The sequence below is a fragment of the Pseudorasbora parva genome, chromosome 18 (genome assembly GCF_024679245.1).
Source record: "Pseudorasbora parva isolate DD20220531a chromosome 18, ASM2467924v1, whole genome shotgun sequence".
Classification (NCBI taxonomy): Eukaryota; Metazoa; Chordata; class Actinopteri; order Cypriniformes; family Gobionidae; genus Pseudorasbora; species Pseudorasbora parva.
The window spans coordinates 18,687,528-18,701,821 of NC_090189.1; the positions used below are offsets into that span (position 1 = coordinate 18,687,528).

At 37.8% G+C, this 14,294-nt stretch overlaps 1 protein-coding gene across 1 annotated transcript in view; it reads right to left on the bottom strand.

Annotated features, from left to right (window-relative positions):
• Positions 1–14,294, bottom strand: part of nnt (nicotinamide nucleotide transhydrogenase) — a 50,432-nt gene that overhangs the window by 19,113 nt on the left and 17,025 nt on the right. Inside the window, exons 9-13 of the mRNA XM_067422830.1 lie at positions 12,857–13,048; positions 9,684–9,837; positions 7,687–7,848; positions 4,277–4,387; positions 2,789–2,934 (exon numbers count right to left, since the gene is read on the bottom strand). Of these exons, the coding sequence (XP_067278931.1) occupies positions 2,789–2,934; positions 4,277–4,387; positions 7,687–7,848; positions 9,684–9,837; positions 12,857–13,048 (765 nt within the window). The remainder of the gene's footprint in view (positions 1–2,788; positions 2,935–4,276; positions 4,388–7,686; positions 7,849–9,683; positions 9,838–12,856; positions 13,049–14,294) is intronic.

Sequence of the window (14,294 nt, forward strand, 5' to 3'; positions counted from 1 at the left end):
ACATGGTGGCCAGGAAGTTGGTGTGGAGTTCCTTGTGGAAATTTAGCATGTTATAAAGCATTTTTCTATTTAGCTTCAAATCATTTTTAGTTTTAGTTACTTTAAGTTTTAGTTTCTTTAAGTACTTTTTTCAGTTCAGTTTTTCATCTAATATTTACATTTTATTTTAGCTTTAATTCAAATGTAATTATTGTTAATAGTTTAAGTATTTTAGGCAACTTTGGTTGAATGAAGGGCACACTTATTTTAGTACTATTTTTAATACTATTATAGCACTTATAAATACTTAATTAGCTTTTATTTTATAGTTTTGTTATGTGCTTGTCAAATTTCAATTCCAGTTCTACTTTTTGGTACTTCAACTTCTCACAGTTGGCAACATTTCTGATTCCCAAATCACACTTGCGACAAATATTGATTCTTCTCATTTTTAATGTATGGTCCATAAGAAATATTAAGACATTAAATTAAGATATAGGATACCATTATCAGCTTATGTTAAGGTAGATTCATCATTGTTTCTGAGAGATTATGTTCAAGCCTTCATGCATGTGGTCATATAGGCATTAACCAGTTTTTCTTTATCAGAGTAAGGTCATATAAACGGCTTTGCATAAACTGATCAACAATACTTTTGCTCTTTATCCCAATTTCTTCTGGTATGTAAACACATTAACCTGCGCTATTTGGGCTTATTGAAGTGCACATTTGTGGTAGGCAAGAGTGTCCTTATTATGCATTTAAGCACATCCAGAAACAGTGAACTTTTCACAGTAGCTGGGGATGAGGAAATGTCGCAAAATCCAACTCTTTCTTGACCCAAGACATTATACAGTCCCTGACAAAAGTCTTGTCGCTTATCTATTTTCTAGAAATACCTGATATTAACCTGACTTTTAATTAATTAATTGGTGTTAGAAATAGCTCATATGAAAAGCTAAAACCCTCCCAAATGATGTTTAATGCACTGAAATAAATAATTTTCATAGAAAAAAATATTTATCATTTAATCAAGACAGAAAGGTCAAATTTTGGCAAGACAAAAGTTTTGTCGCCTATACAGAAATTGAACAAATTTACTGCAAATACAAAAATGTGTCAGCAAATTAAGTTGTGGTGCTGTAAGATACAAATGTAATATCTTGTATGACTTCCATGAGCTTGAAGGACTGCATCCATGTGGTTTGGCAAGGATTCATACAATTAATGATGAAGTCGTCAGGAATAGCTAAGAAAGCAGTCTTGCATGCCTCCCAGAGTTCATCAATATTCTTTGGTTTCGTCTTCCATGCGTCCGCTTTCATCCTACCCCACATATGCTCAATGATGTTCATGTCTGGTGACTGGGCTGGCCAATCCTGGAGCATCTTGATCTTCTTCGCCTTGAGGAACTTTGATGTGGAGATGGAAGTATGCGATAGAGCACCGTCCTGCTGCAGAATTTGGCCTCTTTTATGGTTGGGAATAAGAGGTAGCCAAGATTTCTTGGTATTTTAGACTATTGATGTTGCCTTCCACCCTGCAGATCTCTCTCACACCCCCATACTGGATGTAACCCCAGACCATGATTTTTCCGCCACCAAACTTCACTGTTTTCTGGGTGAATCTCGGATCCATTCTGGCTCCAGTAGGTTTCCTGCAATATTTGCGGCGACTGTGGTGTAATTCAACAGAAGATTCATCTGAAAAATCCACCTTCTGCCACTTTTCCAGCGTCCATCCTTTTAGCAGGCTGTGGGCCTTGGCAAATGCCACACGGTTTTTCAATTGTCTTTTGTTTAGTGCTGGCTTCTAGGCACTGATTCAACCATGGAGGCCATTTCGAGACAGAATCCAACAAACTGTTCTGGTTGACACAGGGACTTCAGGTGACCAGGTCTCGTGGAGCTCTGCTGCAGTGGAAAATGGGCTGGCCTTGGATTTGAGCCAACAAACGGTCCTCTCGAGCAGTTGTCTTGCGGGGTCTGCCTGACCTGGGTTTGTCAAAAACGTCTCCAGTCTCTTCAAATCTTTTTTTTATCCTCTGTACTTGACGCTGAGACACATTGAAGGTGTCTGCCACATCAGCAGTGGATCTGGTCTTCAGCCTCTTGATAATCAAAATTTTAGTCTCTGGGTGAATCTTAGGCATGTTTGCAGAGGTCTAGTTGCAGTTGATGTGAAGGTCTAGCGTACTGGGGTTCTTTTTATACACACTTGAGACCTAATTGATCCATTATTAGTCACAGGTGAAGCTCATATGACTAGGTGACAACACTTATGTCTTTGCAAAAATGGACTCAATGGGCTTTACCAAGCTGTGAATATTAGAATACTTTTTGAAAGTTTAGTTTTTCACTGAAACATTATCACAAAAGCTGGTGGGATTAAAATGAGCCATTTCTTGTAAAAAAATCTTGATTAGAAATATATTTCAGCAGCACTTTAGGTCAATTTGTACACAAGCGACAAGACTTTTGTCAGGGACTGTATTTATGTGTTTATCTCATGCAGAAATACAGACGCTATGAGGATAATGCATGCCCATATATTTCTCAGACATGTTGAAGTGCTTAATTTGTATTTAATACTTTATTTAACACAACAGATAATAAATGTAATGCTCAGATACACAAATGATTAGGCTATACGTTTACCTCACTACAGAGGAAATAACCTGATAACATTGTGTATCACCAAACTCACAGGCTGAAAATAGGACGATAAGAATATGGAGCATATCGCCCAACATTAAACAAGCTGCATAATTTGAAGAGTTTGAGTTAACTATAAGTAATGCAGTCCTTACCTGTTCAATATTGTAGCCACTTTGAAGAGCCACCCCATAACCTCCAACAAACAAACCAGCAGGAAGAAGATACAAGTAGTTGTACTCTGGAGGATCAGTGGGCCGCTTGAACATGTCCAACATCCTCTGAGTAACCAAGAAACCACCTGATCAAACAAACAGATAGTATGAACAAAGTTTAATACATAGTACACAATCTTGTTGAAATCATCGTAAGCATGTGCATATATATGAATAATATAAAATACAAATAAAAAATAACTTTTTTTAAAAGTCAAGTCAAGTGTAAAATGCAGAAGGATGCCACAAAGAATGGCGGGAGTCACTCATCTGCTGCTCATTAGTGAAGTATTTTTAAACTGCCATGTGATTGCATTTACATTCATTTTCCTGGCTTATGCCGCCCTAGCAAAGCAACTTACTAGGACGATTACCAAACCAAAGCTTTTCATTTTAAACTCAGACAGATATCCAGTTTCACTCAAACCTTATTGACCCATTCCTCTGAGGATCCCGGTAAAATATTTAAAAAGTAAATCCACTCAGACGGTTGAACACAATGTATACAGCATTAGAAAGAACATTCAGTTTTCCCACAATTAAATGTGAAGGATATCCAGACATTACAGCCGGGGCCAAAGAATAAAATGTGTTTTCATTCCTGTCATTAATGGAGCAGGTTCACCATAAATTCCTTGTCTTTTACTGAAATTAAATTGGAAAGGGCAATTGTTATTTTTTCCCTGCATGCACTTGTAACAATAAAAACGGTTGAAAAAAGGGATAGGAAAGAGAGACTAGAATGTCCATATTTCTAACTTCCAAAGGTTTATGGGTAATGGGGCTGTGGGACAAAATATCATGTATGAGGAATGGAAATAACAAAAAACATCTTTCAACTGAAATTAAACACCTGCTTTCTGAGAAGATAAATTTATAAACTCAGACACTTAATGCACTGGAACACATATCCAAAGTTGTTATTATAGCATGATGAAAAATGCCTGTAAAAGCCTAGTAGAATGCCATTAAATCACTAACACGCCCTCTGACCTGGACTGGCGTTTTGGCCCACCGTACAAAGAGGATGAAGGGGTCACTGGATTCAGGATGGCATTTTGGCCACCTGCCTACTTTGAGCCATTTCCCCCCTTTTCCTCTTTAATGGCCCTATTGGTTGGTTTCGAGCAGAGCCTGATTTATGACATGGCAGAGGCTCTTTGAAGCAAAACTGCCGTGCTGACATTTCCTGCGTCAGGTGTGAGGTTTGATGGACTAAACTATTCCACCTGGAAGGAACGGAATACGCCACTCTTCTCACGAACACAAGATGCAGGGCAGCCAGAGGGCAGCGGGCGGCCCGAGCACAGAGCACTCACCTGCGTGCATCTGTAATCTTACTCGACTTTCAGCCTCTGACATTTTAACAATGTTTTATCTTTCCTTTTGCTGTTGGCAGGTATGGGATCGTGTGTTCAGCGCACTCACCAGCGATGTTGACAGAGGAGATGAAAGCAGCCAGAACGGCCAGGGTCTCGGCCGTGCAGCTAGGGAGATATCCACCACCCATGAGGGAGAGGCCACCAACAGCAGTCAAACCTAAAAACACAGCATATCTATGTTATTTTATTTTAAAAAAAGTTACTGCTACACTAATGAAATATTATCAACATGTTGATTGCAACACTAATTCCACTCATTAAAAAAAAAAATAAAAAAAAAAATAAAAGCTCTCGCAGCACGGTAAAGTTTGTTTTATAGATTCACCAGTCTTACAAAGATATAAACACTACGAGAAGTTAAGTGTGTAACCATTGTATGCTGCAACTGCATGTTGGAATTGGCAGACATTCCCTCGGGCATAAAGCACCGTGATAGCGAGTAATAGCGTTCACGAGCATAAATATGCAGCTATAATGCATGTAGGTGATTTTGAATTGATTTCATGTCGATATACAATGGTTACACACTTAAAACTGATCGTAGTGTTTATATCCTTGTAAGACATGCAAATCTATAGAACAATGGCAAGGAAAACTAACTTTACTGCACTCTAAGAGCCCCCTAGTGGTTAGGAGCATTTCCGTTGTGTTGTGGCTCATTTATGTTGTGCTGTGGCCTTGTTTGCTTTTTTTTTTTTGTTGTGTTGTGCACTTCTGGGCCACCGTAGGAGCTGATAATAGCTACTAAACTACAATGAAATTAGTGACACGTTTATTGCAAAAAATGGCATGCCATCAGAATACATCACTAACATAGAATGACTATGAGGCAATTGAGAGATCTTTCGAAACAAAAGGAATTTAATTCCATTAAATCTGGAAAATTGTCAATAATTAGTCAGCATAGATGCCTCAAGATTTGCTTCTAAATTGTAATGATTTAAAGTGAGATAAACAAGACAACCGTCCGAGTCATTTTCCATTTAAGTCTTACATTATGGCTGCGCAACATCGAAATTATCTAAATTTCGCAAATCATATCGCAATGGCACGCAATATATGAATGATTTTAGTAGGTCACTTCAACATTGTGAAAAGTGTATGTTTTTGGTCAGGATATAGCAGAGAATAGTCTGGGCACACAACTACTGTTACTTATGTGACTTGCTTGATGTTAAAAAGAGTAATTAAACTTGTGAAAAACAACTCCTTGCAGTCTCGCGCTGTTTGACACACCGATACGTGTGCACAAGTCGCCTCTCCGAAAGCATGTGATCCCTTCTGTTCGGTTTTGTGTTTTTTTACACAAACTACCAAATACACGCTAGACATGTGCCGATTGTTCGGTAATGCGATCTATCACGATAATGAATTGTATTATTGTATTTAAACATTCAGTTATTTTTGTTATTACAAAAATAGTTCTTAAAGCTGTTATGCTATGACAATACTTTTTTTGCTACTTATTTCAATATCGTGATAATATGGTATATCGTGATAAAAGCTTCAGCAATTAATCGCAACATGAAAAATTGATATCGGCACATGCCTAACACACACACACACTTTTTTTTAAAGAAATGTTTCTAAAACACTGCTGGTCACTTTAAGAAGTTGTAGTGATGCTTTCTTTTCTCAGAGAGAATGTGAAACAAATGGTATCATTCTCTGTTTTTAAATTTATATATAAATAAAAAAATCACACTGTTATATATAAACACACTAATAGCAATATCGTATTGCGTGTCGCATATCGAATATCGAATAATGGCATTATTTAACAAGGTATTGCATATCACATTTTTCTTCAATATCGCACAGCCCATATCTTACATCATTCACTTGACACTGGCACAGCACTCAAAACAAGCCATTTGTAACTCACTTTGACCGGGAATTAACGAGGACAACACCGGCATGCCAGAGGGAAATCTGATAACCATCACCTCTTTAATCGTTTTCAAATGCTTCTGCGGCATCGAATCGACTGACCAAACCTGAGGTGGCCCTGTTGGTTAGCGCTATCTTAAGTCAATGAAGTGTGTAACTGTTGGTAAGCATTTCCTCTCACTTTGTAATTCAGAAGTAACAATTGATCACAGACCAGCTTGCAGGCCAAGAGCACGCTACCACAACACTGCAGGAAACGCAACAGACGATTTGTAAACCTACACAGGCACGAACCGCCACACACGCACCCAGACTTGCAGAGGTCTGGATATCTGTAAAATAAAACTCTTGGATGAAAATGAAAGATGCCGGAGCCCGCTTGAAATCCACAAATGGATTGCTGTTGTTCTGATAGCAGGATAATATTTCCAACTTTCTGTGATCATGGAGGATAAAACGATGAGGTATTTGTAAAGGAGGGACATTTTAAGCAAATGACACATCCGTTAGGTCACATCGGCAAAATAGACCCCAAAACCAATATCTAATAGACTACGTTAGACCGAAAAGATTCCTTGGATCAGGCGGTTTAAAGAGATGTGGAGTCATTCTGATTCACCAGTTTCAGGTAGATTAAAGAACGAGAGAGGAACTCTACTCCACCAGAAGCAAGAGTAACTTTATGCTTCTGGAAAAGTTCTCCCACACTTTCAATGAGAACGAGAAATTCCATATTAGTGGCTTAACGTCTCGGTCACTTTTGTGAAAGCTTCATTACTTTTGGCACTGGAATAAGCAAATTCCAACTCGCTCACCTTCCCAGGCCTGTGAAAGACACAGTCCAGTAAGTGTCAAATATGTAACACCTCATACGCAAATAAGACAAAGAAAAGTCACTAGACTAATAAACTAACTCACAGGAAGTGTGCAGCAGGTCAAAGGCAACTAACTGCTTCAGATGATTCCCCACACTCTCGATGTGAAGTTTACTGCTTTTTTGACATAAAGGACTCTTTAAATGCAGACCACCAAGGTCTTGTTAAAAACAATTAATCGTTTCCTGGTTTCTCAGCCTGCTGAGAAAAATGAATAAAAGCTTAATGAAGCACAGAAGCATCCTTGATCTGGCTGGCTGATGATAATGTGGTCCTCTGAGGACTGCTGAACCCTGGGCACTCGCGTCTAGACTAATGAAGAGCTGAATTCACCACCTGATGGGTGGGCTATGTCTGTCCATCACAGACAGCTAACTCAAGTGTAGAAAAAAAAAAAGAAAAGAAAAAAAGAGAGGTGACATTTTCTGCCCATTTAAGCAAGTAGGTAATTCACACCCACTTGATTGCTTAAGAGCAAACTCAGATGAGGAAAATGGAACGCTTTGATGACCTGTGCTTGAGAAATTTCAAAAGGCCTCTGATATATATAAAAAAAGTTTTTATAAATGCACATAATATAAAATATGCATAGGGATATATGGCAAAGGGGAAAACGTATTATTTAACAATTACTAAGCAAATGATGCATGTGTAAAAAGACATACGCTTGTCGCTTTATTTACTAACTTACCAGAAATGGCATTTGTAACGGACATAAGTGGGGAGTGAAGAGCAGGAGTAACGCCCCATACAGTGTGGTATCCCACGATTCCAGCCAGGCCAAAGGTTGTAACCATCTGAGTGAAAGCAGCGTTGGGAGCTACAAGCCCAAGACCGATCGCTGAAGCCAGACCTGAGTAGAAATGCATAGAAAAAACATGTAAAAGCATTATATAAATTAAATATATTTATATATGCAAAAAGTAAAAGCATTTTATCTATATAATCTGGGGACATGTGGTCTTCACCTCACAGCCGGTGGAAAAGAATCGGGCTAGGATTCGGGCAGAAATCATGTTCATGAATGAGGACAGAGTGTTGTGGAGCTGAGCAAAGCCGCTGGAGTGACTGTTTAGCAAGACATGCCTCGCAAGCATTGGAACTTTTATTATGAAGGGACACAGTCACCATTTCCGCTTTTCCGGTCATGAGTATGAGGTAACGCAGCTCTGGTTATCATATTAGATACATTTAAGTGCGTTTAAAATGATGTTATGACGTTACTCTGTGCGTTCGCTCAGCGCCTGCTGTGACACTTGTTCACACTGCAAAGAGTAAAGGGTTTCTGCCAAATCCGGAAACCGGGGTAACGCAGATATGATGCAATTGACAGGCGACTCCCTCAGACGCTATGCTTAGACGTCCCCAGCTCCTTGGTTAAAATAGCCATTTTCTCACAATTTACAAATGGTTGGAAACATTTGGGATATTGTAACTATACTCAACTGAACAAAATATATAACACTGGCCTAGTGGTTTTTAGATATTTTACTGCAAAAATACTACATAGGTGCAGTATTAAACTGCACCTTTAAGTCTCTCTGACATTTTTCTTTTAAATGAGCATATATATCAGGCTCCTATGTCTAGGTTCAGCCATTTCACATCAATGGCAATACAAAGGTTATTAGTCAGTTATTGCGCTTGACAATTGAAAGCCAGCTCATATTGAAATCATTTGATTTGAGTAGCAGCTTCTGATTGGTTCTTTGAACTTGAAGGCTTTTGCTGACAAATGGAAGAGGCATTTAGAGGTTTCTGCCAACGAACCGGTATTTCTGAATGGGCTGAGGCTGCGGTATACCGTATTTGAAGCGAAAACATTTTTTGAATGTATAACTGTGCATGGAAAGCATTCGCTCAATATCGTTAAATATATTAAAACAATTTTTTTTTTTTTTAAACAAGATGAATATAATATATATAATTCACATGGGTAAGAAAACCTTCAACTCGACAGACATACACAGCAAAAGGTAAGGACCAACACCACCACCATTTTATCATCCCAGTTTCCTGGCATTCATATGCCAGAACGGGCTACGGTGATGTGGAAAACAAAACAGATTGTGCCGCAATTAGGTGACCAAGCACAATTTCAAAAGGCAGTGAATCTGACCTTCCGAGCAAGTAAGGATCCCCTGTAGTTCATACAGATACAGCAAACCATGAAAGGGCAGGAAGATCTCATTTGCATGTTTGTTTATCAGTCGGTGTTTATTTACGTGCGAGTTGTATTTGTGGCTTGTCTGAGTGAGGAAGTGAGCGCTTTGATGTGAAGCCAACGTTGCCTCTCCTCACACAAGTGTTCCTCAGCGTCTGCAACCAATAGAATTCATTTGTGCGCCGTTTGGTTTAGCAGGGCTTTGGAGTCTAATCACATTTTAGGACAAAGCGGGCAAACAGGAGAGCTATTTTTGGAATTTCTGAGCAATGCAGATTGCTAAAGTAGATTAAGAGTAGATGGGAAGAAAATAAAAATTGGATTAATCTCAAAGGCAATAAAGTGGGGGGCATTTTAAATGTACACGACAGCCTTATTAACATAGTTCAGTGTCAGAGACCACCAATGCAGTGGTCTCTTCCTCTAAAAAATACACGGGGTGCCGCTTTCATATTAACCCCGGAGGAACTGCAAAGATCCGGTGGGAAGAGGGAGGCAGAGAGGGCAGCCGGACTGTGATTTACCTCCGGTGTAAAGCCCAGCAGTGTTGAGGGTGGCTCTGAAGGGCGAGACGGCAGCTGCCCTTTCCTTCTCCAGCTCCTGGACAGACTTGTGTTTTATAGGTGCTGCCACTGGGATTTTGTTAGGTTGTGGTGCAGGGAAAAGCACTTTTCCATCCTGCAGACAGAGTGAAAGCCAGAATTTAAAAAAAAAACAAAATTAAAAAAAAACTCCACCACTCAACTCTTTAAACGCTAAATGAGTGCCAAAGTGATATTGAGTCATAAATTTTAAACTCTTCACATCCTTGAGCTCAGTGATGTCAAACTAAATTAGGACAATAGTCAGATTGGACAAAATATCACCCTGTGCCTACCAAATTTTTGTGTTTTTTAAAACAAAGTGTATCCATGGAGAGTGAATGCACATAACTTTGATGCTTATTTTACCCATATTACGGTATTAAAAAAAACACCTTTACATTACATACATACAAAAATTATGATATCATCAATAACCTTATTATGGTAATTTACACTAACATTAACAAAGATTAATAAATATTTTAACAAATGTCTTGCTCATAATTAAATGTTAAGGTTAGGATAATACAACTGTTCACTGTTAGTTCACATTTGCTCAGGTCCATTAAATAATATTAACGGATACAGTTTGATTTTACTGATACGTTAGTTTATTGTTAATTTCAACATTTACAAAGAAAAATGCTTAAGAAGTATTTTTCGTTGTTATTTCACATTAACTAATCTAGTTAAATCCAACATATGAAGTAGGCGCAGCGTAAGCTAAGGTGAGAACTGATGAACATGAAAGCACAGAGGATTGAGCAAAACAAAACAGCAGTCACGAATTAGAAGTCTATGGGTGTGGTTCACACTTGGTATGTTTGCTTCAACTGCTCCGTTAGTGCGGTTCATTTGAATAACTCTGAACACTGCCATCCGAACCCTGGTGTGCACTAAACAAGCGGAAAACAAACTCTGGTGCAGTTCGAATTAAATAACGCAACACTGACTAAAGACATGGAAACGAACCAAAAACAGGACGTGTCGTCACAAGATGCAACTCTAAAAAGAACCGAATGCTCAAGCATATCTGTTTTGACTCTTGTACAAGAATTAAAAGCTTTTTCAGCTAGTCAAAATACCATCATATGTAGGCTACACTTAGCCTAGAAACCTAGACGCACCCTAGCGGCAGCAAATTTAATCTGCCCGCAAGTGTCGTCTAGGAACTCTCAACACCCTTCTGAGCTGTTTTCCTCTCAATCTGGACGGGCCAATCACATCGTGTATAGAGTCGCCGGGCGGGGCCATAATGACGACGGCCAAGTTGCGTTTGCATGCTTCTAGTAAACACAGAAACTGGCAAACGGCGGCGGTCTGTCGAATCAGCTTTGACTGCGATTCTGGAAGACTTGGAGTTAAGCTTTTCTCTGAGAAAAGAACAAAGAACGGCACTGAAGTCATTCTTAAAAAGGGAAGATGTGTTCAGAGTTTAGCCGACCGGATACGGCGAATGTTTAATCTGTCAGCGAGCTCTGCTTCACCTTCGTTTCTCTGGTTGGTGTAGCGCTATCCTATCGCGTGCTGAGGGAGTTTGAAAGACAACCGTTTATCCCCCCCCTCGGATTGAGCCCTGTCTATGGTGAGTTTCCAGACCAAACATCTTGATGTGGGTCTGGCTTGTCAGGCTAGGCTACGCACAAACAAGGAGCGCATTTAGGCCAGTATAGAGCATTGTTTTAGATGTTCTATAAGTTCAGTCACAAAATACACATTAAATAAAAGCCAACAAGGTTGTGAACATATCCTTACACCTTTAAAATGCCAATGTGAATGCCAGAGGTGAACAGTATTGAAGTATTTTTATTTTTTATTCAAAATTTACAAGTAATTTTGTTTTTCCGAGTATATGTACTTTATAGTGTTCTTCAAAGAAGAAAGAAAACTTTTCTTCTTTGGAAAACTTTTACTTCACAACATTCCAAAACATAACACTATTTTTTTCAGCAATACATTTCATATTGAATATCATTTAATACTTAATTACATTAAAAGTGTAGTAATGTAAATTTTTACTTAAGTAAAAGAGTATTAAATTTTTTATGTAATCAAGTTTTAAAGGTAAGAAAACAACTTTTATTTATGAAATGTAGCGCAGTATAAAGTATGACATTATATATATATATATATATATGCTTTGGAATGCAGTGAAGTAAAAGAAAAACACAAATAAAGTATATACTTAAAAATGTATTTGATTAGAAAGTAAAAATACTTCACTACTGTCTGCCTCTAGTAAACGTCAAGTGGACCAGGGCTTTCTTTGGTTTGAACCTTCCACTTCCATATCATTTTTTTTTTTAAAAGGATAACGTGATATTTATCTTTGATTCTTTTGTAATAAACAAGCTTCCATAGAATACAGCCTAAACCTAGAAGTTTTAAAAGAAAAATATTGGCGGATTGCGAGAAAAGAGAAAAGGGGCTACGTCATACTTTGGGTAAGAGGTCACTCAAAAACGCATGTATGGAGCCAGTGATTATAGTTTATAAAAGTTATAAATATGGATATTTTTCTTAGAAAAACCCAATTGTTTCACGTGAGAATCATTATTAACCCACTGGAGCTACATGGATTACTATTACAATGAATAAATGCCTTTTTGTGTCTAAAAAATTTAATACATATTTATAGTACTTTTTTCTATACTTTTTTCTATGTTTTTAAGCAAACGCTATTTTTAAGGCTGGGAAGAGCCAAGCTATTATTTAATATAGCGCCGCTTGTGTTTGACTAAAAGAAGAAAGTTATATGCCTAGGATGACTAGAGGGTGAGTAAATTATTGAATCATTTTACTATTCCTTTAACACTTTACAATAAGGTTATATTTGTTATTATTATTATTTATTATTATTATTATTATGCAATTCTACATAAGTGCTAATATTTTTCCTCAAACCACAAATTAGGAGAATAAACTTTGGCCCTGGTACAATTGTGACACATCAACAGATCCAATTTCACCTGGAACTTTGAGTGTCAAATGTTGCATTCAATTGAAAGAAAGGTTCTCTTTAAGGGGCTGGCTTACGCATGCAACACAAAAACGGTTTATCTGTCCTCCTGTAGCTAAGAACATTGTAGAAAAAAAAAAACTTTTTAACCTACCTTCATGACTATTGAACCTCGGATGACGTGGTCCATTGTGCCATAATCAAATTCGTTTTTGACGTCAAAGTAAAAAGCTTCCTTGTCCGGGCTGATGGCACGGATAAGTTTGATGATGTTGTTAGAGTATAATGTGCTGGCCTGAGTCGGGAGGCGACTGGGTAGATCAGTATAGCCAACATGGATTACACCCTGTAGAAAAGTACACAAGCACATTTCATAAAATAAGTCAATGTAAATTGTGAATATTCTGTAAACTACCATTCAAAAGTTTAAAAAAGAAAACTAAACCAGTAAAAACAGAAATATTGTGAATCATCATTACCATTTTAGCATTTAAAATAGCTGTATAATTTTAAAATGTATTAAAACAAAAATGTATTCCCACAATGCATTATGCTACATTCATGCCATGTCACAATTGCCATAATTTTGAGATGACAATACATGAGAGCCTCAAAATTATGCATCTCTATAGCCCTATTGGGACAGGATTAGTTTTACATGGAGAGGCGAAATAAAGTAAGTATTACCAGAGCTTCTCAGTGATTTTAAGTCCCATCCAAAGGTGCCATTTCACTAATCATTACGGACAATATCAGTGAAGATTGCAGTGACTTTTACCTTCTGCAAAATCCTGTGCGATTAGACCGGCTGTAAATATGTACCGGTATGTAAATATTCCACCATTTCCTGTTTAAAAGTAGTTTTCAGCAGTTTAAGTATGGAGGTGCTTGAAGCATTCAGTTGAATTCTAGGGAGTGGGACAAACCTCAAGGGCAACATTTACTAAACAGGGTAAATTGGCGCAAGCACAATTAAAAAAAAAAAAAAAAAGCGCACATGGGAGTGGATAGTTCTGTGTGTGATCTACTGATGCAAATTAAGAACACATATGCAGCCGCATCATTTCCATAATGACCAATGCAATCTACCTGTTAGCGTCTGGTTGAAGACATGCTTTTTTGGGCGGTAAATAATGTCAGAAACGCTAGTAAATTGACGAGTGCAAACCATAGTAAAATCACCTTGCACAGTTCATTTAAATTTTCAAATAAACTGTCCATGCCCTTTCAGCACTCATTTTTCACAGTAGTTTAACACCAAAAGAGGGTTTGCGCTGTTGGTAAATCTGGCGCCAAGTGTTTTCCGCATACCATTTAGATCAAAAAGAAAATTGAAAGTACTTGTTAGAGGCACACATCTTTTGGCTTTAGGTAAATGTCTATTAACAACAGAATCCAATCAGAATTGAATTAATAAATTGTTCAAGTGGACCTAACTGTTTTATAGGTTATACACACAGAGGCAAACCAACATTAATTAATTAAAATTAATCAATGAGACCCTATTAAAAAAAAAAATCTGTCAATATAGGTTATCTAGAGAAATATTTAAGCAATACAAAACGTAGTCAAGACACCTAACAGAACTGAAA